Source organism: Hypanus sabinus, chromosome 7 (genome assembly GCF_030144855.1).
Source record: "Hypanus sabinus isolate sHypSab1 chromosome 7, sHypSab1.hap1, whole genome shotgun sequence".
Taxonomy (NCBI): Eukaryota; Metazoa; Chordata; class Chondrichthyes; order Myliobatiformes; family Dasyatidae; genus Hypanus; species Hypanus sabinus.
This window is the reverse complement of record NC_082712.1, coordinates 108,178,833-108,205,389: the sequence shown is the minus strand read 5'-3', so window position 1 is coordinate 108,205,389 and position 26,557 is coordinate 108,178,833. Positions and strand designations below refer to the sequence as shown.

At 48.1% G+C, this 26,557-nt stretch overlaps 1 protein-coding gene across 1 annotated transcript in view; it reads left to right on the top strand.

The window, feature by feature from the left end:
- LOC132397530 (myosin-binding protein C, cardiac-type-like) overlaps positions 1-26,557 on the top strand; it is a 172,001-nt gene that overhangs the window by 77,845 nt on the left and 67,599 nt on the right. Inside the window, exons 16-22 of the mRNA XM_059976360.1 lie at positions 5,169-5,198; positions 5,293-5,432; positions 9,748-9,907; positions 10,279-10,383; positions 11,020-11,208; positions 12,119-12,253; positions 19,681-19,848. Coding sequence (XP_059832343.1) covers positions 5,169-5,198; positions 5,293-5,432; positions 9,748-9,907; positions 10,279-10,383; positions 11,020-11,208; positions 12,119-12,253; positions 19,681-19,848 — 927 coding nt within the window. The remainder of the gene's footprint in view (positions 1-5,168; positions 5,199-5,292; positions 5,433-9,747; positions 9,908-10,278; positions 10,384-11,019; positions 11,209-12,118; positions 12,254-19,680; positions 19,849-26,557) is intronic.

Genomic DNA, 26,557 nt, shown 5'->3' with positions numbered 1-26,557 from the left:
CTGTGGTGGGATTGATGTGAGGCCTCTCACTGTGGTTGGGATTGACGTGAGATCAGACACTGTGGTGGGGAGTGACCTGAGACTGCACACTGTGGTGGGGAGTGACGTGGGGACTGACGATAGACTGCACACTGTGGCGGGTATTGATGTGAGACCGCACACTGTGGTGGGGAACGACGTGTGATTGGACATTGTAGTGGAGATTGACCTGAGATCAGACACTGTGGTTGGGATTGACGTGCGATCGGACACTGTGGTGGGGATTGACTTGAGACCGCACACTGTGGCGGGGAACGACGTGTGATCGGACATTGTAGTGGAGATTGACCTGAGACCGGACACTCTGTTGGGGATTGACGGGAGAGCGGACACAGTGGCGGGGACTGACGTGAGACCGGACACTGTGGTGGGGAACGACGTGTGATCGGACATTGTAGTGGAGATTGACCTGGGATCGGACACTGTGGCGGGGATTGACGTGTGATTGGACACTTTGGTGGAGATTGACCTGAGATCGGACAGTGTGGTGGAGATTGTCCTGAGATCGGACACTGTGGCGGGGATTGACGTGAGATCGGACACTGTGGTGGGATTGACATGAGACCGCACATTGTGGTTGGGATTGACGTGAGACCAGACACTGTGGTGAGGATCGATGTGAGACCGCACACTGTGGTGGGGAGAGACGTGAGATCGGACACTGTCGTGGGGACTGACGTGGGATCGGACACTGTGTTGGGGACTGACGTGGGATCGGACACTGTGGTGGGGATTGACATGGGATCGGACACTGTGTTGGGAACTGACGTGAGATCGGACTCTGTGGTGGGGATTGACGTGGGATCGGACACTGTGGTGGGGATTGATGTGTGACCGGATACACTGGTGGAGTAACAGAAAGTGGGCTTATTATGTGAAAGGTTGAAAAGAGGCGACCTGCTCTTGGGCACCTGTGCTGTATGTGCGTAAGAAGCCAGCTGGCGTGTTGGAGAGGGTCAGAGTTCTGGAGATGTGATGCCGTTGTACAGTGTGAGACTGTGTATTGTGTTCTGAAGCAGACAGAGCAAAGCTGCTTGATGAACTGGTCTCCCAATCTAAACCCAATTGCACTGATACAGAGAGGACTGGATACAGTAGATGACCCTTTGCTACTCCACCTTGAAGAAATTTTTGAGGCTCTGAATGGTTGTGAGGGTGTCTGTGTAAGGGCAGGTGCAGCATTTGTCCTGCTTGCAGGATTATGATCAGTGGGGAGGGAGTCACATAGAGAGCATTCCCTATGGAAAGTGCAGAATGGTTAGCAGGGGAATGGAGAGAAAGATGTGCTTAGTGGAAAGATCCCATTGTAGATGGCATCCATGTCAGGCAGTGGAGAATGAGGCCTGGAATTGTGGCAGAGAAACAGGAGGGGCCCAGAGGTAAGCACATCTTTCCCTCTCTACCTCCCCCCAGCCCACTATCTGCTTGAAGTAAGCACATCTTTCCCTCTCTACCTCCCCCCCGCCCACTATCTGCTTGAAGTAAGCACATCTTTCCCTCTCTACCTCCCCCCCGCCCACTATCTGCTTGAAGTAAGCACATCTTTCCCTCTCTACCTCCCCCCCGCCCACTATCTGCTTGAAGTAAGCACATCTTTCCCTCTCTACCTCCCCCCCGCCCACTATCTGCTTGAAGTAAGCACATCTTTCCCTCTCTACCTCCCCCCCGCCCACTATCTGCTTGAAGTAAGCACATCTTTCCCTCTCTACCTCCCCCCCGCCCACTATCTGCTTGAAGTAAGCACATCTTTCCCTCTCTACCTCCCCCCCGCCCACTATCTGCTTGAAGTAAGCACATCTTACCCTCTCTACCTCCCCCCCGCCCACTATCTGCTTGAAGTAAGCACATCTTTCCCTCTCTACCTCCCCCCCGCCCACTATCTGCTTGAAGTAAGCACATCTTTCCCTCTCTACCTCCCCCCCGCCCACTATCTGCTTGAAGTAAGCACATCTTACCCTCTCTACCTCCCCCCCGCCCACTATCTGCTTGAAGTAAGCACATCTTTCCCTCTCTATCTCCCCCCCGCCCACTATCTGCTTGAGGTAAGCACATCTTTCCCTCTCTACCTCCCCCCCCGCCCACTATCTGCTTGAAGTAAGCACATCTTTCCCTCTCTATCTCCCCCCCGCCCACTATCTGCTTGAAGTAAGCACATCTTTCCCTCTCTACCTCCCCCCCGCCCACTATCTGCTTGAAGTAAGCACATCTTTCCCTCTCTATCTCCCCCCCGCCCACTATCTGCTTGAAGTAAGCACATCTTTCCCTCTCTACCTCCCCCCCGCCCACTATCTGCTTGAGGTAAGCACATCTTACCCTCTCTACCTCCCCCCCGCCCACTATCTGCTTGAGGTAAGCACATCTTACCCTCTCTACCTCCCCCCCACCCACTATCTACTTGAGGTAAGCACATCTTACCCTCTCTACCTCCCCCCCACCCACTATCTGCTTGAAGTAAGCACATCTTTCCCTCTCTACCTCCCCCCCGCCCACTATCTGCTTGAAGTAAGCACATCTTACCCTCTCTACCTCCCCCCCACCCACTATCTACTTGAGGTAAGCACATCTTACCCTCTCTACCTCCCCCCCACCCACTATCTACTTGAGGTAAGCACATCTTTCCCTCTCTACCTCCCCCCCCGCCCACTATCTGCTTGAGGTAAGCACATCTTACCCTCTCTACCTCCCCCCCCCCCACCCACTATCTGCTTTTTCCACCCTTCCCACTGACCTCCCTCCTGGCACTTACATCTATAAGCAGGGCAAGTGCTTCACCTGTCCCTACACCTCCCCCTCCCCATCATTCAGGCCCCAAATAGTCCTTCCAGGTGAGGTGACATTTTTACCTCTGAGTTTGTTGGAGTCATCTACTGTATCTAGTTATTTCGGTGTGGCCTTCTCTACATCAGTGAGACTTGAGACAGGTAGACTGTTCATTTCCCTCCACAGATGCTGCCATACCTGCTGAATTCATACTGCTCAAAATTTCCAGCATCTACAGAATCTCTTGTGATGATGTTGAATATTGTGTGCAGTTTGGGACGCTGTATCTAAGGCAGGATAGTCTAGATATGGAAGGAGTGCAATGAATGTTCACTGGACTGAGCTGGCAGGACTGATGTATGATGTGAGAACTGGGTTATGGAGCCAGCTTCGTATACATGTGGTGTCTCTAGGGGGTCTTGTCACTTGTGCCTGAGGAAGGCAGTGGGGTTTATGGTTGAAACGTTGCAGTCCATATCTGTAAGCATGTGACTGTTAAGGCCAAAGGATAGTATGGATAGATCTGATAACCAGTCACCAAACTTCCAGCATCAGTTAGGCTTATATTCACCATGGTTTAGAAGACTGAGAGATGTTCTCTTTGAATTTGCAGCATTCGGATGGATGGGACCTGCTACTTACAACAATGTTTCTGATGATGGGGTGGTCTAGTACCAGGGTCACAATTCGAAGTTCATAAAATTCAAAGTAAATTTATAATCAAAGTACATACTGTACATGTCACCATATGTAAGCCTCCATTACTCTTGACAGACCATGGATTTGAGCCTAGGAAAGTTTCCAGGGCGCAAGCCTGGGCAAGGTTTTTGTTTATGGAAGACTGGCAGTTGACCAAGCTGCAAGTCTCTCCTCTCCATGACACTGATGTTGTCCAAGGTAAGGGCATTAGTATGTCACCATATACAGACCTGAGATTCATTTTCTTGCAGGCATACTCAATAAATCCAATAACCATAATAGAGTCAGTGGAAGACTGCATCAACAGAGTGGACAACAAACTCTGCAAATACAAAAAAAATGACATAATAATAAAAATAATAATAATAACAACTAAGCAATAAACATCAAAAACATGAGATGAAGAATCCTTAAAATTGAATCCATAGGATGTGAGAACAGTTCAGTGAAGTTGAGTAAAGTTACCCCTTCTGGTTCAAGAGCCTGATGTCTGAGGGGTAGTAACTGTTCCTGAACCTGGTTGTGTGGGTACAGAGGCTCCTGCACCTTCTTCCCAATAGCTGCAGTGAGAACGGAGCATAACCTGGCTGGTGGGCTCCCTGATGATGGATGCTGCTTTCCTACGACAGCGCTCCATGTAGATGTGCTCAATGGTCAGGAGGGCTTTATCTGTGGTGGACTGGGACCGTGTCCATTTCTTTTTGTAGGATTTTCCGTTCAAGGGTGCAACCAGTCAATATACACTCCACCACACATCTATAGAAGTTTGTTAAAGTTTTAGATGACATGCCAGATCTTCATAAACTCTTAAGGAGGTAGGGACGCTGCCGTGCTTTCTTTGTAATCGCAGTTGTGTTGGGCTCAGGACAGGGCCTCTGAAATAATAATGAATTAATCCCCCAATGATGACTGGCTCATGGACCTCTGGTTTCCTTCTCTTGAAGTCAATTATCAGCTCATTGGATAATGGCAGGCCATTGAGATGAAGAGGAGTTTCTTCTACCAGGGGTGATGAACTAATGGTATTCTCTTCCATAGTCAGTAATTGAAGCCCAGTCATTAAATTAAGCAACAGAGTTAGATATATTTCTCAGGGCTACAGTCAAAGTCGAGTCTATTGTCATCTGCACAAGTACACGGATGCACTGGTGCAATGAAAAACTTCCTTGCAGCAACATCATGACCCAGAGCGTCAGGTAAGCAGTGTTCACAAGGAAATATCAGTTATCCATGATGCGAGAATACAATTGGAACAAGCAAACTCCGTGGTAGTACAAAGTGGTCATGGAGTTGCTATACTGAGATAGTGATTAGAGTTGTGCAGGTTGGTTGTAAAAACGGATGGTTGAAGAGAAGTTCCTGTCTTGAACCAGGTGGTATAGGACTTTGGCGATCAAGGGGTATGGAACCAAATGTGGACGATTGCACATGATCAGATTGAACGGTTGGGCAGACTAGAAGAGGCAAGTGGCCTCCCTACTCCTCCTTCTTCCTATGTTTCTGTACATGTATCGATCAGGTTTGGAGCCTTCATTGAGGCGGGAGTGGGCGGGATGTTAATAGATTGGTGGTGGCTTACCCAGACACATTGTGTGGGTCTGCATGGAGACATGCAGACTTGCTGTACTTTCACTTTGCATTCACTTTCTCGCTCTCTTTGTCTTCTGCAGAGGTGAAAATCGACTACGTCCCCCGACAAGGTACAGTCTTTATTCTTCCTGCAGCTTTTCTGACTGTAGCATGCTCATTCCTGCCCAGCTCCAGTGCTAACACAGGTGTTCCTGCCCTCCACAGATCCTCCCAAGATTCATCTGGACTGTTTGGGCAGCATTCCCGATGCCACCATAGTGGTTGTGGCTGGGAACAAGCTGCGTCTGGATGTGCCCATCAGTGGAGAGCCAACTCCCACCGTGGTCTGGACCAAGGGTGATAAGGTATGCTCGGGACAGAGGGATTCCCCCCCCCTCCCCAGATTTACACTCACAGCTCAGCCGGTGTGAGAGAGGGGTGCACGAGGAAAGATCACCCAGGTGTGCAGTAGACCACAGGAAGCTCACAGCTCACTCGGTGGGAGAGAAGGGTGTACAAGGAGGGATGGTGCTAATATACTCAATGAACTGCACACAGAATGGGGATCTGCACTCTGTGGAGAGTGGATCCAAAGGAAGCAGAGGACCACAATCTGTTTTAACTCATTTCTGAGCTGAGCTCAGGATTCTGAGGAGAGCTCAGCTGGAAGCTAATGGGTGCAGAGTCTCAGGTACACCATCCATCCCGATTCAGTCTGCTCTCTTCTCGTGTAGACACAAGCACACACCCAAACACAATTCAGGTGGTGTAAAGCTAGAGGAGGTGTAGAAAAGACCATAAGACCATAAGATATAGGAGCAGAATTAGGCCATTCAGCCCATCGAGTCTGCTCCACCATTCCATCATGGCTGATCCCAGATCCCATTTAGCCCCACATACCTGCCTTCTCACCATATCCTTCCATGCCCTGACCGATCAGTAAGCTATCAACTTCCACCTTAAATATACCCACGGATTTGGTCTTCACCACAGTCTGTGGCAGGGCATTCCACAGATACACTACTTTCAGGCTAAAAAATATCCTCCTTACCTCTGTGCTAAAAGGTCGCCCCTCAGTTCTGAGGCTGTACCCCTTTGAAGCTGATACCCCCACCAGAGGAAACATCCTCTCAACATCCACCCTATCTAGTCTTTTCAACATTCGGTAGTTTCAATGAGATCCCCCCACATTTTTCTAAATTCCATTGAGTACAGGCCTAAAGCAGCCAAACACTCCTCATATGTTAACCCCTTCATTCTCAAAATCATCCTTGTGAACCTCCTCTGGACTCTCCAATGACAACAAATCCTTTCTGAGGTATGAGGTCCAAAACTGTTGACAATACTCCGTGCAGTCTGACCAATGCCTCATAAATGCTCAGCATTATCTCCTTGCTTTTATATACAATTCCCCTTGAAATTAATGTCAACATTACATTTGCCTTCTTTACCACAGACTCAACCTGTAAATTAATCTTCTGGGTGTCTTGCACAAGGACTCCAAAGTCTCTCTGCACCTCTAATGTTTGAATTTTCTCCACATTTAGATAATAGTCCACACTATTGTTACTTCTACCAAAATGCATCATCATACATTTCCCAACACTGTATTCCATCTGCCACTTTTTTGCCCAGTCTTCCATTTTGTCTAAGTCCTGCTGCAATCACATTATTTCCTCAGAACTACCTACCCCTCCATCTAACTTGGTATCATCTGCAAACATTGCCATGAAGCCATCAATTCCACTATCCAAATCACTGACAAACAATGTGAAAAGTAGTTGTCCCAATACTGACCCTGAGGAACACCACTAGCCAACCAGAAAAGGGCCCCTTCATTCCCACTCACTGCCTCCTGCCATCAGCCATTCCTCTATCCATGCCAGTATCTTTCCTGTAGAGCCATAGGATTTTATCTTGTTAAACAATCTCATATGTGGCACCTTATCAAACGCCTTCTGAAAATCCAAGTAAATGACATCCACTGCCTCTCCTTTGTCCACCCTGGTTGTTATTTCCTTGAAGAACTCTAACAGATTTGTTGGGCAAAATTTCCCTTTGCAGAAACCATTTATTTTATCATTAGTTTCCAAACCCCATCCTTAATAATAGACTCCAACACTTTCCCACCACTGAAGTTAGGCTATCTATAATTTTCTTTCTTTTGCCTTCCTCCCTTCTTAAAGAGTGGAGTGACATTTGTAATCTTCCAGTCCTCCAGGACCATGCCAAAATAAAGTGATTCTTGAAGGATCATGACCTGATCATCCATTATCTCTTCAGGAACCTCTCTCAGGACTCTGGGATGTAGTCCATCTAGTCCAGGTCGCTTATCCATCTTAAGATCTTTGAGCTTGCCTAGCATTTCCTCCTTTGTAATAGCAATGACACTCACGGACCTCTGGCACACTGCTTGTGTCTTCCACATGAAGTCAGATGCAAAGTACTTATTAAGTTCATCTGCAAATACGAGGAAATCTGCAGATGCTGGAAATTCAAACAACACACACAAAATACTGGTGGAACACAGCAGGCCAGGCAGCATCTAAAAGGAGAAGCACTGTCGACATTTCGGGCCGAGACCCTTTGTCAGGACTAACTGAAAGGAAAGATAGTAAGAGATTTGAAAGTAGTGGGGGGAGGGGGAAATGCGAGCTGGAAAGGTGATTGGCAGAAGTGATACAGAGCTGGAGAAGGGAAAGGATTATGTGATGGAAGGCCCGAAACGTCAATGTCAACATCCTTATAGATGCTGCCTGGCCTGCTGTGTTCCACCAGCATTTTGTGTGTGTTATTAAGTTCATCTGCCATTTCTTCGCCCCCTTCCATTAATACCTCACCAGTGGTCCAATATCAACTCTCATCTCCCTTTTACTCTTCATATAACTGAAAAACTTTTGGTATCCTGCTTTATATTATTGGCTAGTCTACCCTTAAATTTCACCTCTTCTCCTCTTATAGCTTTTTTCATTGCCATTGGGTTTTAAAAGCTTCCCAATCATCCAATTTCCCACTCACTTTTGCTACCTTGTATGTCCTTTCCTTGGCTTTTATGTCAGCCATGGTTGTCTACTCTTGCCATTTGAGAACTTTTCCTCTGTGAGACATATCTATCCTGCACCTTGTGAACTATTCCCAGAAACTTCAGCCACCTCTGCTCTGTTGTCATTCCCACCAGTATCCCACTCCAATCCACCTGGGCAAGCTCCTCTCTCATGCCTCTGTAATTCCCTTTATTCCATTGCGACGGAAGTGATTTATGCTTCTCCCTCTCAAATTGCAGATGAATTCATTATGATCATTACCTCCTCAGGGTTCCTTTACGTTAAGCTCCCTATTAAGATCTGGGTTATTACACAACACCCAATCTAAGATAGCTTTTCCCTGAGCATGCTCAAGCATAAACTGTTTCAAAAAGCCACCTTGTAGACATTCAACAAATTCCTTTTCTTGCAATCTGACACCAACCTGATTGTCCCAATCCCCTTGCATATTCAATTCTCCCATTACAATTATGCCATTACCCTTATTTACCCTTTTCCAGCTCCCTTTGCAATCTCAACCCCATATCATGGCTACTATTTGGAGGCAGATATATGATATTTTTTTTCACCCTTGCAGTTTCTTAACTCTACCCACAAAGATTCAGCATTCTCTAACCTTATGTCTCCTGTTTCTAAAGATGTAATTCCATCTCTTACCAACAGAGCCACACCATCTCCTATGTCTTCCTGCTTGTCCTTTTGATACAAAGTATATCCACTGATATTAAACTCCCAACTATGACCTTCTGTCAGCCATGACTCAGTGATGACCGCAACATCATACTGACCAGTCTCTAATTGCACCACGAGTTCATCCACCTTTTTTTGAATGCTACGCACATTTAAATACAGGACTTTCAGTCCTGCATTCTCCGCCTTTTTGAATTTTGCCTCTGTGGTACTAGTTAACTCTTTGCTCTGCCTGCATTTGTACCCAATCATTGGCTTGACCTTCCTTAAATTCATGTTACACCCATCATCTACTTGTAAACCTGCTGGCTCATCTCAGCTCTATCAGACTGGTTCCCACGCCCTTGCCATATTAATTTAAACCACTCCCAACAGCTCTAGCAAACCTTCCTGCAGGATTCTCATTACTGAGACTGGATCAACTGGGACTATAAAGTCATAAGTGGTGTAGATGAGGAAGATTATCAGAGTCTTTAACCCAGGACAGGCCAACTAAAACTTGAAGGTGTAGGTTTTAATTGAGAGGGGAAGCAATGTTAAAGGATATTAGAGGAAACCTTTTCACTGGAGAGTGGTGGGCCTATGGAATGAGCTGCCAGAGGGTAGAGCTGGTAGAGGGAGTACAATTAAACATCTAAAAGACATTTGCATGGATACTTGGGAATAGGAATGGATTAGAGGAATCTGGGCCAAAAATAGACAAATGGGATGAGCTTAGGGAGATAATTGGTTTAGCACAGATGTTTGGCCAAGTGCTCTGTGACATGGACGAGGTTGTGTAAACACACACTGGAGTAATGGGTTGGGGGTCCCTATCTCCCGGGATGACGAGTCAGGAATCCATGCTTGGGATGAAGGGTTCATGTCCAGGGCCCCCTGAGGTGAGTGGTTGGGGGGCAGTACCACTGTGGTGAGTCTGTTACCCTGATGCTGTCCCTGTGTGCAGGTGATCACCGAGTTGGAAGGGCGGATGCATGTGGAGCATCACCCTGACCACTGTGTCTTCATCCTAGAGGGAGCAGAACAGTCCGATCAGGGTGTCTACACTGTGCTGGTGCAAAACCCCGTAGGGCACGATCGGGCTGACATCACCGTCAAGGTGGTGGGTGAGTATCAGTAACAGTAACACCTCTTTGACCCAAGTGACTCGAGTGGAGAAGAAGCTTCTGGGTGGCCCTGGGAACCTTGAGCCCTTGTACTGGGGGCACCACCCCCAAACACCCCCTCCACCCGACCGGAGCATTGCTCAAAGTGAAAGCTGACCAGGGCCCTTGGTGTTGGTGGGAGGTGAGTAACCTTCACCCCTACACCTCTGCACTGCTGTCCTCAGAAATAAGCTGCTCCCACCACCCTCCTTTTTGCTGGACTTCGACCGATACCCGCCCAGCTCTCCCTCCCCAGTGCCACTCTTTGCCCTGCTAACTCCCCCACTGCAATCCACAGGCCAACCCCACTGATATTCTCCATGCCTCTGCAGATGTTCCCGACCCACCAGAGGCCCCTAGGGTGCTGAGCGTTGGAGAAGACTGCTGCATGATCCAGTGGGAGCCACCAGTGTTTGATGGGGGTCAGCCAGTGCTGGGTAAGAGACTGACTGCACCAGTGATTTGGAGCAGGGAGAAAATGCTTGTCCAGATTACTCTCCCTCACTCCCTATCTCCTGTTTGTCCCTTCCTACACCTCTCTCCTTTCACCTGTCCGTACAGCCCCTCACCTCACCCATCTCCCTACAATCCTCTCTTTGTATGACTCGCCTTGCCCTGTCTCCCTAACCTCTCTCTCCCTCCCTTCTATTTCTCTCTCTTTCCTTCCCCTCCCTCCCTCACCTCTTCCCGCTAATCCTCCTCTCCTCCAGATTCTCCATCCTGTCTCCCCCTTTCCTACCCCTTCCACCTCTCTTCCATCCACTCCCTCTCTCCACTTCCATCTCCCTGATGTCTAACTTTCCCCTATCGCTCTGCCTCTGGCATTCCCTTGTGAAAGCTGCAGCAAGGCAAGATGGAAAATGGTGACAGGGGTCAGACTGTAAGGTAAGTGAAGTGTGATTGAAGAATGAGTCAAATTAATTGGAAGTGACACCTCTCCTTCCCTATCCTTCTGCCTCTTTCTTACTTTCCCATTGGACCTCCCTCTCTCTCTTTATGCCTCCATTTTCCAAACCCCTCCATCCGTCTCTCTCACAGACATACACACACCCTCTCCTAATTCTGCCTGACAGGGTACGTCCTGGAGCGGAAGAAGAAGAAGAGCTATCGCTGGATGAGGCTGAACTTTGACCTTTGGAAGGAGACAACATACGAGGCCAAGCAGATGATCGAAGGCGTCCTATATGAGATGAGAGTCTACGCTGTGAATGCCATTGGCATGTCTCGCCACAGTGCGGCCTCTCAACCCTTCATGCCCATTGGTGAGAGCGGAGGCTGGGAAAGGGGTGCGGGGTGAGGCTGTGCTTCCAGAGAGAGGATTGGGAGGCAAGATCCATGAGTGAGCTCTATGTAATGGCAGGCCTTTAACCTGCTGAGTCCCTGTTAATAATCTACACCACGCCCAGAACCTGAATCAGTGATACATTGTCAAATTTGTTTTGGGGCAGCAGTCAAGTGCAAGACATAAAAAAAATAAAAAATGTTCCAATTAATACATATATAGTGTGAAAGTGGAATAGTGAGGTACCATTCATGGGTTTATGGACACTCAGAAATTTGATGGTGGTGAGGAAGAAATTATTTCCAAAATATTGAATGGGGATCTTCAATAGTACATTGATTTTCAGGCTCCCGTACCTCCTTCCTGATGGTAGTAGTGAGAAGAGGACAAGCCTTGAGTGGTGAGGGTCCTTAGTGAGGGATGTCACCTTCTCGGGGCAAGTTATCCTTAATAATTGGACACCATTTTCAACTTACCCTGTCCACAAGCCATTAACTCCCTTCAGATTCTACCACTCTCCACACATCAGCAATGCCTCTGAGACGGGGAGGTAACTGGAGTCCTCGGGGAAGCGACACCATCACAAAGACAAGGTGCAAGCTGCACACAAAAGCTGGGTCACTGACTGTGAGATCACTGCTCTACCTGTTGACTTTAAACCTGTCTGCCCTTCCAAGTGGGGTGGGGTAGCAGTGGGCTAACTGATGTCTCTCTAAGCAACACATACAACAAGCTGGAGGAACTCAGCAGGTCGGGCAGCATCCGTGGGAACTTCGGAACATGTCTCTGTAACCCGGTTGCCGGGCAGGTGGTGGGAATTCTCTGGATGATGAGATGAGGGGGTGAGAGGGAGAGAGGATGGTGTCTCATACTGTCTGCTCTTGATGTAGTTCCCACCAGTGAACCCACAAACCTGACGGTGGAAGATGTGACTGACACATCTGTTGCCCTGAAGTGGAGAACCCCAGAGAAGGTAGGGGCAGCAGGGCTGGATGGTTACTTGGTGGAGTACTGCCAGGATGGAGGTGAGTACTGGCACACTCAGCCTGCCAGCTGTATGCATGCGCGCACACACACACTAACAGATATACACACTAACATATAATGTGTGCGCACATACAAATGCTTTGAATTTGAATTGACTTTATTACTTATATTCTTCATATACATCAGGAGTAAAAATCTTTACGTTACGTCTCCATCTAAGTGCAATGTGCAATTTATAGTCATTTGTAATAAATAGTATGTACAACAGGACAGTCAATATAGAAATACAGTTGTGCCGGCATGAATTAATCAGTCTGATAGCCTGGTAGAAGAAGCTGTCCTGGAGCCTTTTGGTCCTGGCTTTTCCGCTGCAGTATCGTTTCCCGGATGGTAGCAGTTCGAACAGTTTGTGGCTGGGGTGGCTTGTGTCCCTGATGATCCTTCAGGCCCTTTTTACACACCTGTCTTTGTAAATGTTCTGAATAGTGGGAAGTTCACATCTACCGATGCAATGGGTTGTCCACACCACTCTCTGCAGAGTCCAGCGATTGAGGGAAGTAAAGTTCCCATACCAATACCAGGCAGTGATGCAGCCAGTCAGGATGTTCTCAATTGTGCTCCAGTAGGAAATTCTTAGGATTTGGGGGCCCATACCAAACTTTTTCAACCATCTAAAGTGAAAGAGGTGCTGTTGTGCCTTTTTCACCACACAGCCTGTATACAGACCACATGAGATCCTCGGTGATGTGTATGCCAAGGAACTTAAAGCTGTTCACCCTCTCTACCTCTAGACATCCATTGATGTCTATAGGAGTTAGCCTGTCTCCATTCCTCCACAACCAGCTCCTTTGTTTTTGCGACATTGAGGGAGAGGTTGTTTTCTTGACACCACTGTGTCAGGGTGATGACTTCTCTGTAGGCTGCCTCATTATTATTTGAGATTAGGCCAATCAGTGTATTGTTGTCAGCAAATTTAATTAACAGATTGGAGCTGTGGGTGGTGACAGTCATGGGTATACAGAGAGTAAAGGAGGGGCTTAGGACACAGCCCTGAGGGGCTCCTGTGCTGCGGGTCAGAGACATACACACAGACACACATACAGGTGCACAGGCACACATCCATTATGCACACATAGAGCCACACACGTTAGGAGATACACAGACGAGTACACACAGAGGTACATAGGCACAGGCACATACATATACATGTTTAGATACACGCAGTATTACATACACAGGCAAGCACACACAAATATGTGCATGTATACAGTATCTGGGGGCAGTGTCCAGGAGGTTACATTCTTTGAGCAGGATTGATGTACTAGTGTACACACACAGTGCATTTCACACTAATTAATAGTACACTGATTTTCAATCTGCTCATTGTTAGATTGCCTTTTGAATTTCAGTTTACCCTCCCATACATACTGCTCACGATCGGACAGAGTCTGATGTGCAAACCAAATGATGTTCATCATATACAAAGCTGAGATTTCAGAGTGAACACCGTCACATCTGACATCAGAGAGCACAGACTCATGCTGTTAACTTCTAGATCATTACAAGTTGTCATTTGAAGAGTTGTGCATGTACTTGTAAATTGCAACCTGTATCATATTCCCAGTTAGTACACTTATATACCTGCGGTATTGTAGAATCACTCTTGGACTGTATGGATACTCCTGCTCACTGTGATACTGTGAAATGTTTGGAAGCTCACCCAGGATGAGTATCTAATGGGATGGTCCAGTCCAAGTCAGTGGACACATACATAAACTGCCAACACTAGCCAAAGAATTGTGTGGACATAACTGGGCATTAATAGTGCTTGAGTGTTTAACTTGGTACCTAATTACTAGTCCAATAGTAAGGCAGGAAAATATTATGCAGCATTATAATGAAGACCAGTCACTTTCAGATGGGCTGGCATCACACAGAATAGAAACATAGAAAACCTACAGCACAATACAGACCCTTCGGCCCACAAAGCTGTAGAAATTACCTAGGATTATCCATAGCCCTCTATTTTTCTAAGCTTCATGTACATGTCCAGGAGTCTTTTAAAAGACCCTATCATATCCACCTCCACCACCGTCGCCAGCAGCCCATTCCACGCAATCCCTGCCCTCTGCGTAAAAAAACTTAACCCTGTACCTACTTCCAAGCACCTTAAAACTATGACCTCTCATGCTAGCCATTTCAGCCCTGGGAAAAAGCCTCTGACTACCCACATAATCAATGTCTCTCATCATCTTATACACCTCTATCAGGTCACCTCTCATTCTCCTTCACTCCAAGGAGAAAAGGCCGAGTTCACTCAACTTATTCTCATAAGGCATGCTCCCCAATCCAGGCAACATCCTTGTAAGTCTCCTCTGCACTCTTTCTATGGTTTCCACATCCTTCCTGTAGTGAGGCAACCAGAAATGAGCACAGTACTCCAAGTGGGGTCTGACCAGGGTCCTACATAGCTGCAACATTACCTCTCAGCTCCTAAACTCAATCCCACGATTGGTGAAGGCCAATACACCGTATGCTTTCCTAACCACAGACTGTGTACACATATCTCTGCATAAGGTGAGTGATACTGTGTACGACAGTCTTTACTCTGAACATACTGCTAACATTATTGCAGGATTGTCTTATTGCTCATCAGTGTCATGTAGTGTGCACAGGGGGTACTGTCCTCAGGCAGTTGAAGATCACAATTATAAACTCACTTATGCAATGGTTCTGTGTAAACACAGAGAACAGAAGTGGCTGCATATTCTAGGAGTCTGTTATAGTTCCCAGCCAGCATAGCTCGTTTCTTTACTTGGTTCTAACAGATCTTCCCTGATGTGTGCAGCTCTCTCTGCTTCTCTCTTTCTGGTGCATGTTAAGCCACACTTGGCCACACGGAGTGGAGTTCTCTTTGCCACTCTATGGGCAGGATGCGGTTGAGCAGGAGAGAATGCAGAGGGAGAGTCACCAGGATGTTGACTGATTGGAGGGCTTTAGTTGTGGGGAGATATTGGGCAGTCTGGCCATGTTTTCCCTGGAGTGAGGGAGGTTGAAGTGGGTGGCAACTGGGAGTGCCTGTCTATTGTGACGGACAGTAGGTGCTTGATGAAGCAGTCCCCCAATCTGCGTCGGGTCTCGCTGATGCCACCCACTTCAACTCTGCCTCTCATTCCCATCTAGATATGTCCATACATGGCCTCCTCTACTGCCATAATGAGGCCAAACTCAGGTTGGAGGAGCAACACCTCATCTACCGTCTGGGTAGCCTCCAGCCTGGTGGTATGAACATTGAATTCTCCAATTTCCGGTAATTTCCTTCCCCTATCCCAGGTCCCTCTCTGCCTCTCTCCCCTTTCAACTTTCTGCTTCTTTATCTCTACAGTTCTTTCATGCTTATCCCCTCCCCCCTTTATCTTTCCTCTGATTGGTTTTCCACCTGGTGCCTCTAGGCCCTACCCCCTCCCCTATCTTTATTACTGGGCTTCGGTCCTCTCTTTCCCCCCCATTCCTGATGAAGGGTCTCAGCCCAAAACATTGGCTACTCTTTTCTCACTGATGCTGCCTGACCTGCTGAGTTCTTCCAGCATTGTGTACGTATTCTTTGATCCACAGTATCTGTGGTTGTATTTTTGTGTTTAGACGAGTTAGGAAAGTGTTTAATTGGAGTAAGGGGAAATATGAAGCTATTGGGCAGGAACGTGGAGGCACTAATTGGGAAATGTATGGTAGAAATGTGGCAAATGTTCAGGGGTTATTTGCATGGTGTACTACATAGGTACATTCCAATGTGACAGGGAAAGGATGGTAGGGTACAGGGACCATGGTGTACAAAGGCTGTTGAAAATCTAGTCAAGAAGGAAAGAAGAGCTTACGAAAGGTTCAAAAAACTAGGTAATGATGGTGATCTTGAAGATTGAAGCTAGCAGGAAGGAGCTTAAGAATGCACCCTCATGTTCTGAAGGAAGTAGCAGTGAAGATTGCAGAGGCATTAGCAATGATCTTTCAAAAGTCAATTGATTCTGGCCTGGTTCCAGACGACTGGAAGATTTCAAATATCACTCTGCTATTTAAGAAGGGGGGCAAGGAAGCAAAAAGGAAATTATAGACCTGTTAACTTGACATCGGTGGTTGGGAAGTTGTTGGAGTCGATTATCAAGGATGAGGTTATGGAGTACCTGGAGGAATATGACAAGATAGGCAGAACTCAGCATGGTTTCCTTAAAGGAAAATCCTGCCTGACAAACCTAGTGCAATTTTTTGAGGAAATTACAAGTAGGCTAGACAAGTGAGATGCAGTGGATGTTGTGTATTTGGATTTTCAGAAGGCCTTTGACAAGGTGCCACACATGAAGCTGCTAAACAAGATAAGAGCCCGTGGAATTATGGGAAAGTTACATACATGGATAGAGCGTTGGCTGATTGGCAGGAAACATAGAGAGGGAATAAAGGGATCCCATTCTGGTTGGCTGCTGGTTACCAGTGGTGTTCCATAAGGGTCCATGTTGGGGCCACTTCTTTTTACATTGTATATCAACGATTTAGATTATGGAATATATGGTTTTGTGGCTAAGTTTGCTGATGATACAAAGATAGGTGGAGGGGCCAGTAGAGCTGAGGAAACAGAGTCTGCAGAGAGACTTGGATAGATTGGGGGAATGGGCAAAGAAGTGGCAAATGAATTACAATGTTGGAAAGTGTACGGTCATGCACTTTGGTAGAAGAAATAAACGGGCAGACTATTATTTAGATGGGGAGAGAATTCAAAGTTCCGAGACGCAATGAGAATTGGGAGTCCTCTTTCAGGATACCCTTAAGGTTAGCCATCAGGTTGAGTTGGATGTGAAGAAGGCGAATGCAATGTTGGCATTCATTTCTAGAGGAATAGAGTATAGCAGCAGGGATGTGATGTTGAGGCTCTATAAGGCACTGGTAAGACTTCACTTGGAATTCTGTGTGCAGTTTTGGGCTCCTTACTTAAGAAAGGATGTGCTGACATTGGAGAGGGTGCAGAGAAGATACACTAGAATGATTCCGGGAATGAGAGGGTTAACATATGAGGAACGTTTGACCGCTCTTGGACTGTACTCCTTGGAGTTTAGAAGAATGAGGGGGGACCTCATAGAAACATTTCGAATGTTGAAAGGCATGGACAGAGTGGATGTGGCAAAGTTGTTTCTCTTGGTGGGGGAGTCTAGTATGAGAGGACATGACTTGAGGATTGCAGGGCGCCCATTCAGAACAGAGATGCAAAAATTCTTTTTTAGCCAGAGGGTGGTGAATCTGTGGAATTTGTTGCCATGGGCGGCAGTGGAGACCAAGTCATTGAGTATATTTAAGGCAGAGATTGATAGGTATCTGAGTAGTCAGGGCATCAAAAGTTATGGAAGGCAGGGGAATGGGACTAAAGGGGAGATTGGATCAGCTCATGATTAAATGGCAGAGCAGACTCAATGGGCTGAATGGCCGACCTGCACCTTTGTCTTATGGTCTTATGGAAGTTAGGAGAGCCAGACAGGGCCATGAGAAGGCTTTGGTGAGTTGGATTAAGGAAAAACCCCAAAGCATTGTACAAGTATGTGGGGAGCAAGAGGATAAGATGTGAGAGAATAGGACCAATGAAATGTGACAGTGGAAAAGTGTGTATGGAACTGGAGGAGATAGCAGAGATACTTAATGAATACTTCGCTTCAGTATTCACTAAGGAAAAGGATCTTGGTGATTTTTAGGGATGACTTACAGTAGATTGAAAAGCTTGAGTATATAAACATTAAGAAAGAGGATGTGCTGGAGCTTTTGGAAAGCATCAAGTTGGATAAGTCACCAGGACCGGATGAGATGTACCCCAGGCTACTGTGGGAAGTGAGGGAGGAGATTGCTGAACCTCTGGCAATGATCTTTGCATCATCATTGAGGACAGGAGAGGTTCCGGAGGATTGGAGGGTTGCAGATGTTGTTCCCTTATTCAAGAAAGGGAGTAGAGATAGCAAAGGAAATTATAGACCAGTGAGTCTTACTTCAGTAATTGGTAAGTTGATGGAGAAGATCCTGAGAGGCAGGATTTATGAACATTTGGAGAGGTATAATATGATTAAGAATAGACAGCATGGCTTTGTGAAAGGCAGAACATGCCTTACTAGCCTGATTGAATTTTTTGAGGATGTGACTAAACGCATTGATGAAGGAAGAGCAGTAGATGTAGTGTATATGGATTTCAGCAAGGCATTTGATAAGGTACCCCCTGCAAAGTTTATTGAGAAAGTAAGGAGGCATGGGATCCAAGGGGACATTGCTTTGTGGATCCAGAACTGGCTTGCCCACAGAAAGAAGAGTGGTTGTAGATGGGTCATATTCTGCATGGAGGTCAGTGGCCAGTGGATTGCCTCAGGGATCTGTTCTAGAACCTCTCCTCTTTGTGATTTCTGTAAATTACCTGCATGAGGAAGTAGAAGGGTGGGTTAGTAAGTTTGCTAATGACACAAAAATTCGGGGTGTTGTGGATATTCTGAAGGGTTGTCAGAGGTTACAGAGGGACATTGATAGGATACAGAACTGGACTAAGAAGTGGCAGATGGAGTTCACCCCAGATAAGTGTGAAGTGGTTCATTTTGGTAGGTCAAATTTGAAGACAGTATATAACATTAATAGTAAGACTCTTGGCAGTGTGGAGGATCAGAAAGATCTTGGGGTCCATGTCCATAGGACATTCAAAGCTGCTGCGCAGGTTGACAATGATGTTAAGAAGGCATATGGTGTGTCAGCACTCATCAACCGTGGGATTGAGTTCAAGAGGTGTGAGGTAATGTTACAGCTATATCAAACCCTGGTCAGACCCCACTTGGAGTACTGTGCTCAGTTCTAGTCACCTCACTAAAGGAAGGATGTGGAAACCATAGAAAAGGTGCAGAGGAGATTTACAAGGATGTTGCCTGGATTGAGGAGCATGCCTTATGGGAACAGGTTCAATTAACTCAGCCTTTTCTCCATGGAACAACCAAGGATGAGAGGTGACCTGATAGAGGGGTATAAGATGAAGAGACACATTGATCATGTGGATAATCAGGGGCTTTTTCCCAGGGCTGAAATGGCACAAGAGGGCATAGCTTTAAGGTGCTTGGAAGTAGGTACAGAGGAGATGTCAGGGGTAAAATTTTACACAGAGAGTGGTGAGTGTGTGGAATGGGCTGTTGGCAGCGTGGTGGAAGCTGATAGAATAGGGTCTTTTAAGAGACTCCTTGATAGATACATGTAGCTTAGAAAATTGGAGGGCTATGTGCTAGGGAAATTCTAGGCAGTTTCTAGAGTAGGTTACATGGTGGGCACAACATTATGGGCCGTAGGGCCTGTAATGTGCTGTAGTTTTCTATCTTCTATGTTCTATTACTGCCACTGCCTCTTTCATAGTTGGCCTGAGTTTCTTTCGCCTTCTGTCTGATTCCATCCCTCTGTACCTCTCCCACACCAGCCAACGACTGGGTACCAGTTCAGAAGGGTTTAACCGATCGCAGCTCCATCATCTGTCACAATCTGCCGACGGGGGAGAAGCTGCACTTCAGGGTGAGAGCAGCGAACATTGCAGGAATGAGTGAGGCAGCAACCCTTTCCCAGCCTGTCACCATCAGGGAAATTATTGGTGAGTATCAGTCGCAGAAACGCCCCTCACCTTGGTAGTGCCTGTCAATGGGGAGCACCTCCCCCAGAAACACCCATCTCTTCCGGAACATCCATCCCTCTGGAGCACTGGTACTGGGGAACACCCATCTCTGGGAACCACTGTCACTGGAGATCAAACATATCTGTGGAACACTGTCTCTGGGGATCACCCATCTCTGTGGAACAATGACACTGGGGTACACCCATCTCTATGGAACATTGGTACTTGGGATCACCCATCCCTGTGGAATACTGTCTCTGGGGAACACCCATCTCTGGGGATCACTGTCATTGGGGATCAACCATATCTGTGGAACACTGTCACTGGGGAACACCCATCTCTGGGGATCACTGTCATTGGGGATCAACCATCCCTCTGGAACACTGTCAATGGGGATCAAACATCCCTCTGGAACACTGTCTCTGGGGATCACTCATATCTGTGGAACACTGTCACTGGGGAACACCCATCTCTATGGAACATTGGTACTTGGGATCACTCATCCCTGTGGAATACTGTCTCTGGGGAACACCCATATCTGTGGAACACTGTCATTGGGGAACACCCATCTCTGTGGAACACTGTCACTGGGGATCAAACATCCCTCTGGAACACTGTCTCTGGGGATCACTCATATCTGTGGAACACTGTCACAGGGGAACACCCATCTCTATGGAACATTGGTACTTGGGATCACCCATCCCTGTGGAACACTGTCATTGGGGAACACCCATCTCTGTGTAACATTGGTACTGGGGAACACACATATCTGTGGAACACTTTCACTGGGGACTCAATCCTGTGGAACACTGTCACTAGAGAACACCCATCTCTGTAGAATGTCTCTGGGGAACAGCAATCTCTGTGGAACACTGTCACTGCGGATCACCCATCTCTGTGAAACACGGTCTCTGGAGAGCACCCATCCTTGTGGAACACTGTCAATGGGGAAACCCCATCCCTGTGGAACCTTGGTACTGGGGATCACCCATCTCTTTGGAACACTGACAATAGGGAACACCTATCTCTGTGGAACACTGTCAGTGGGGAACACACATCTCTGTGGAACACTGTCACTGGGGTACACCCATCTCTGTGTAACATTGGTACTGGGGAACACCCATATCTGTGGAACACTTTCACTGGGGACCCAACCCTGTGGAACACGGTCGCAAGGGAACACCCATCTCTGTAGAACACTGTCTCTGGGGAACAGCAATCTCTGTGGAACACTGTCACTGGGGAACACCCATGTCAGTGGAACACTGTCTCTGGGGAACATCCATCTCTGTGGAACATTGGTACTTGGGATCACCCATCTCTGTGGAACACTGTCACTGGGAAACACGCATCCCACTGGGACACTGTCAATGGGGAACACCCATCCCTCTGGAACACAGTCTGTGGGGATCACTCATATCTGTGGAAAACTGTCACTGGGGAACACCCATCCCTGTGGAACACTGTCACTGGGGATCACCCATCGCTGTGGAACACTATCACTGGGGATCACCAATCTCTGTGCAACACGGTCTCTGGGGAACACCCATCTCTGTGGAACACTGTCACTGGGGATCACCCATCTCTATGGAACATTGGTACTTGGGATCACCCATCCCTGTGGAATACTGTCTCTGGGGAACACCCATCTCTGGGGATCACTGTCATTGGGGATCAACCATATCTGTGGAACACTGTCACTGGGGAACACCCATCTCTGGGGATCACTGTCATTGGGGATCAACCATCCCTCTGGAACACTGTCAATGGGGATCAAACATCCCTCTGGAACACTGTCTCTGGGGATCACTCATATCTGTGGAACACTGTCACTGGGGAACACCCATCTCTATGGAACATTGGTACTTGGGATCACTCATCCCTGTGGAATACTGTCATTGGGGAACACCCATCTCTGTGTAACATTGGTACTGGGGAACACACATATCTGTGGAACACTTTCACTGGGGACTCAATCCTGTGGAACACTGTCACTAGAGAACACCCATCTCTGTAGAACACTGTCTCTGGGGAACAGCAATCTCTGTGGAACACTGTCACTGCGGATCACCCATCTCTGTGAAACACGGTCTCTGGAGAGCACCCATCCCTGTGGAACACTGTCAATGGGGAACACCCATCTCTGTGGAACACTATCAATGGGGAAACCCCATCCCTGTGGAACCTTGGTACTGGGGATCACCCATCTCTTTGGAACACTGACAATAGGGAACACCTATCTCTGTGGAACACTGTCACTGGGGATCACCCATCGCTGTGGAACACTATCACTGGGGATCACCAATCTCTGTGCAACACGGTCTCTGGGGAACACCCATCTCTGTGGAACACTGTCACTGGGGATCACCCATCTCTATGGAACATTGGTACTTGGGATCACCCATCCCTGTGGAATACTGTCTCTGGGGAACACCCATCTCTGGGGATCACTGTCATTGGGGATCAACCATATCTGTGGAACACTGTCACTGGGGAACACCCATCTCTGGGGATCACTGTCATTGGGGATCAACCATCCCTCTGGAACACTGTCAATGGGGATCAAACATCCCTCTGGAACACTGTCTCTGGGGATCACTCATATCTGTGGAACACTGTCACTGGGGAACACCCATCTCTATGGAACATTGGTACTTGGGATCACTCATCCCTGTGGAATACTGTCTCTGGGGAACACCCATATCTGTGGAACACTGTCATTGGGGAACACCCATCTCTGTGGAACACTGTCACTGGGGATCAAACATCCCTCTGGAACACTGTCTCTGGGGATCACTCATATCTGTGGAACACTGTCACAGGGGAACACCCATCTCTATGGAACATTGGTACTTGGGATCACCCATCCCTGTGGAACACTGTCATTGGGGAACACCCATCTCTGTGTAACATTGGTACTGGGGAACACACATATCTGTGGAACACTTTCACTGGGGACTCAATCCTGTGGAACACTGTCACTAGAGAACACCCATCTCTGTAGAACACTGTCTCTGGGGAACAGCAATCTCTGTGGAACACTGTCACTGCGGATCACCCATCTCTGTGAAACACGGTCTCTGGAGAGCACCCATCCCTGTGGAACACTGTCAATGGGGAACACCCATCTCTGTGGAACACTATCAATGGGGAAACCCCATCCCTGTGGAACCTTGGTACTGGGGATCACCCATCTCTTTGGAACACTGACAATAGGGAACACCTATCTCTGTGGAACACTGTCAGTGGGGAACACACATCTCTGTGGAACACTGTCACTGGGGTACACCCATCTCTGTGTAACATTGGTACTGGGGAACACCCATATCTGTGGAACACTTTCACTGGGGACCCAACCCTGTGGAACACGGTCGCAAGGGAACACCCATCTCTGTAGAACACTGTCTCTGGGGAACAGCAATCTCTGTGGAACACTGTCACTGGGGAACACCCATGTCAGTGGAACACTGTCTCTGGGGAACATCCATCTCTGTGGAACATTGGTACTTGGGATCACCCATCTCTGTGGAACACTGTCACTGGGAAACACGCATCCCACTGGGACACTGTCAATGGGGAACACCCATCCCTCTGGAACACAGTCTCTGGGGATCACTCATATCTGTGGAACACTGTCACTGGGGAACACCCATCCCTGTGGAACACTGTCACTGGGGATCACCCATCGCTGTGGAACACTATCACTGGGGATCACCAATCTCTGTGCAACACGGTCTCTGGGGAACACCCATCTCTGTGGAACACTGTCACTGGGGAACACCCATCTCTGTGGAACACTGTCTCTGGGGAACACCCATCTCTGTGGAACACTGTCACTTGGGTACACCCATCTCTGTGTAACATTGGTACTGGGGAACACCCATCTCTGTGAAACACCATCTCTGGGGAACACCCATATCTGTGGAACACTTTAACTGGGGAACTCCCAACCCTGTGGAACACTGTCACTAGGGAACACCCATCTCTGTGGAACACTGTCTCTGGGGAACAGCCATCTATGTGGAACACTGTCACTGGGGAACACCCATCTCTGTGGAACACTGTCACTGGGAAACACCCATCCCTGTGGAACATTGGTACTGGGGAACACCCATCCCTGTGGAACACTGGTACTGGGGAACAACCATCTCTGTGGAACACTGTCACTGGGGAACACCCATCTCTGTGGAACATTGGTACTTGGTATCACCCATCCCTGTTGAACACTGTCTCTGGGGAACACCCATATCTGTGCAACACTGTCATTGGGGAACACCCATCTCTGTGGAACACTGTCACTGGGGTACACCCATCTCTGTGTAACATTTGTACTGGGGAACACCCATCTCTGTGGAACACTGTCTCTTTGGACCCAACCCTGTGGAACACTGTCAGTAGGGAACACCCATCTCTGTAGAACACTGTCTCTGGAGAGCACCCATCCCTGTGGAACACTGTTAATGGGGAACACCCATCTCTGTGGAACACTATCAATGGGGAAACCCCATCCCTGTGGAACCTTGGTACTGGGGATCACCCATCTCTGTGGAACACTGACAATAGGGAACACCTATCTCTGTGGAACACTGTCAGTGGGGAACACACATCCCTGTGGAACACTGTCACTGGGGAACACCCATCTCTGTGCAACACTGTCTCTGGGGAACACCCATCTCTGTGGAACACTGTCACTGGGGAACACCCATCTCAGTAGAACATTGGTACTGTGGAACACCCATCTCTGTGGAACACTGTCAATGCGGATCACCCATCTCTGTGTAACATTGGTACTGGGGAACACCCATATCTGTGGAACACTTTCACTGGGGACCCAACCCTGTGGAACACGGTCGCAAGGGAACACCCATCTCTGTAGAACACTGTCTCTGGGGAACAGCAATCTCTGTGGAACACTGTCACTGGGGAACACCCATGTCAGTGGAACACTGTCTCTGGGGAACATCCATCTCTGTGGAACATTGGTACTTGGGATCACCCATCTCTGTGGAACACTGTCACTGGGAAACACGCATCCCACTGGGACACTGTCAATGGGGAACACCCATCCCTCTGGAACACAGTCTCTGGGGATCACTCATATCTGTGGAACACTGTCACTGGGGAACACCCATCCCTGTGGAACACTGTCACTGGGGATCACCCATCGCTGTGGAACACTATCACTGGGGATCACCAATCTCTGTGCAACACGGTCTCTGGGGAACACCCATCTCTGTGGAACACTGTCACTGGGGATCACCCATCTCTGTGGAACATTGGTACTTGGGATCACCCATCTCTGTGGAACACTGTCTCTTGGGAACACCCATATCTGTGGAACACTGTCACTGGGGATCACACATCTCTGTGGAACATTGGTACTTGGGATCACACATCTCTGTGGAACACTGTCACTGGGGAACACCCATCTCTGTGGAACACTGTCTCTGGGGAACACCCATCTCTGTGGAACACTGTCACTTGGGTACACCCATCTCTGTGTAACATTGGTACTGGGGAACACCCATCTCTGTGAAACACCATCTCTGGGGAACACCCATATCTGTGGAACACTTTAACTGGGGAACTCCCAACCCTGTGGAACACTGTCACTAGGGAACACCCATCTCTGTGGAACACTGTCTCTGGGGAACAGCCATCTATGTGGAACACTGTCACTGGGGAACACCCATCTCTGTGGAACACTGTCACTGGGAAACACCCATCCCTGTGGAACATTGGTACTGGGGAACACCCATCCCTGTGGAACACTGGTACTGGGGAACAACCATCTCTGTGGAACACTGTCACTGGGGAACACCCATCTCTGTGGAACATTGGTACTTGGTATCACCCATCCCTGTTGAACACTGTCTCTGGGGAACACCCATATCTGTGCAACACTGTCATTGGGGAACACCCATCTCTGTGGAACACTGTCACTGGGGTACACCCATCTCTGTGTAACATTTGTACTGGGGAACACCCATCTCTGTGGAACACTGTCTCTTTGGACCCAACCCTGTGGAACACTGTCAGTAGGGAACACCCATCTCTGTAGAACACTGTCTCTGGAGAGCACCCATCCCTGTGGAACACTGTTAATGGGGAACACCCATCTCTGTGGAACACTATCAATGGGGAAACCCCATCCCTGTGGAACCTTGGTACTGGGGATCACCCATCTCTGTGGAACACTGACAATAGGGAACACCTATCTCTGTGGAACACTGTCAGTGGGGAACACACATCCCTGTGGAACACTGTCACTGGGGAACACCCATCTCTGTGCAACACTGTCTCTGGGGAACACCCATCTCTGTGGAACACTGTCACTGGGGAACACCCATCTCAGTGGAACATTGGTACTGTGGAACACCCATCTCTGTGGAACACTGTCAATGCGGATCACCCATCTCTGTGAAACACGGTCTCTGGAGAGCACCCATCCCTGTGGAACACTGTCAATGGGGAACACCCATCTCTGTGGAACACTATCAATGGGGAAACCCCATCCCTGTGGAACCTTGGTACTGGGGATCACCCATCTCTGTGGACCACGGTCACTGGGGAACACCCATCTCTATGGAACATTGGTACTTGGGATCACCCATCCCTGTGGAATACTGTCACTAGGGAACACCCATCTCTGTAGAACACTGTCTCTGGGGAACAGCAATCTCTGTGG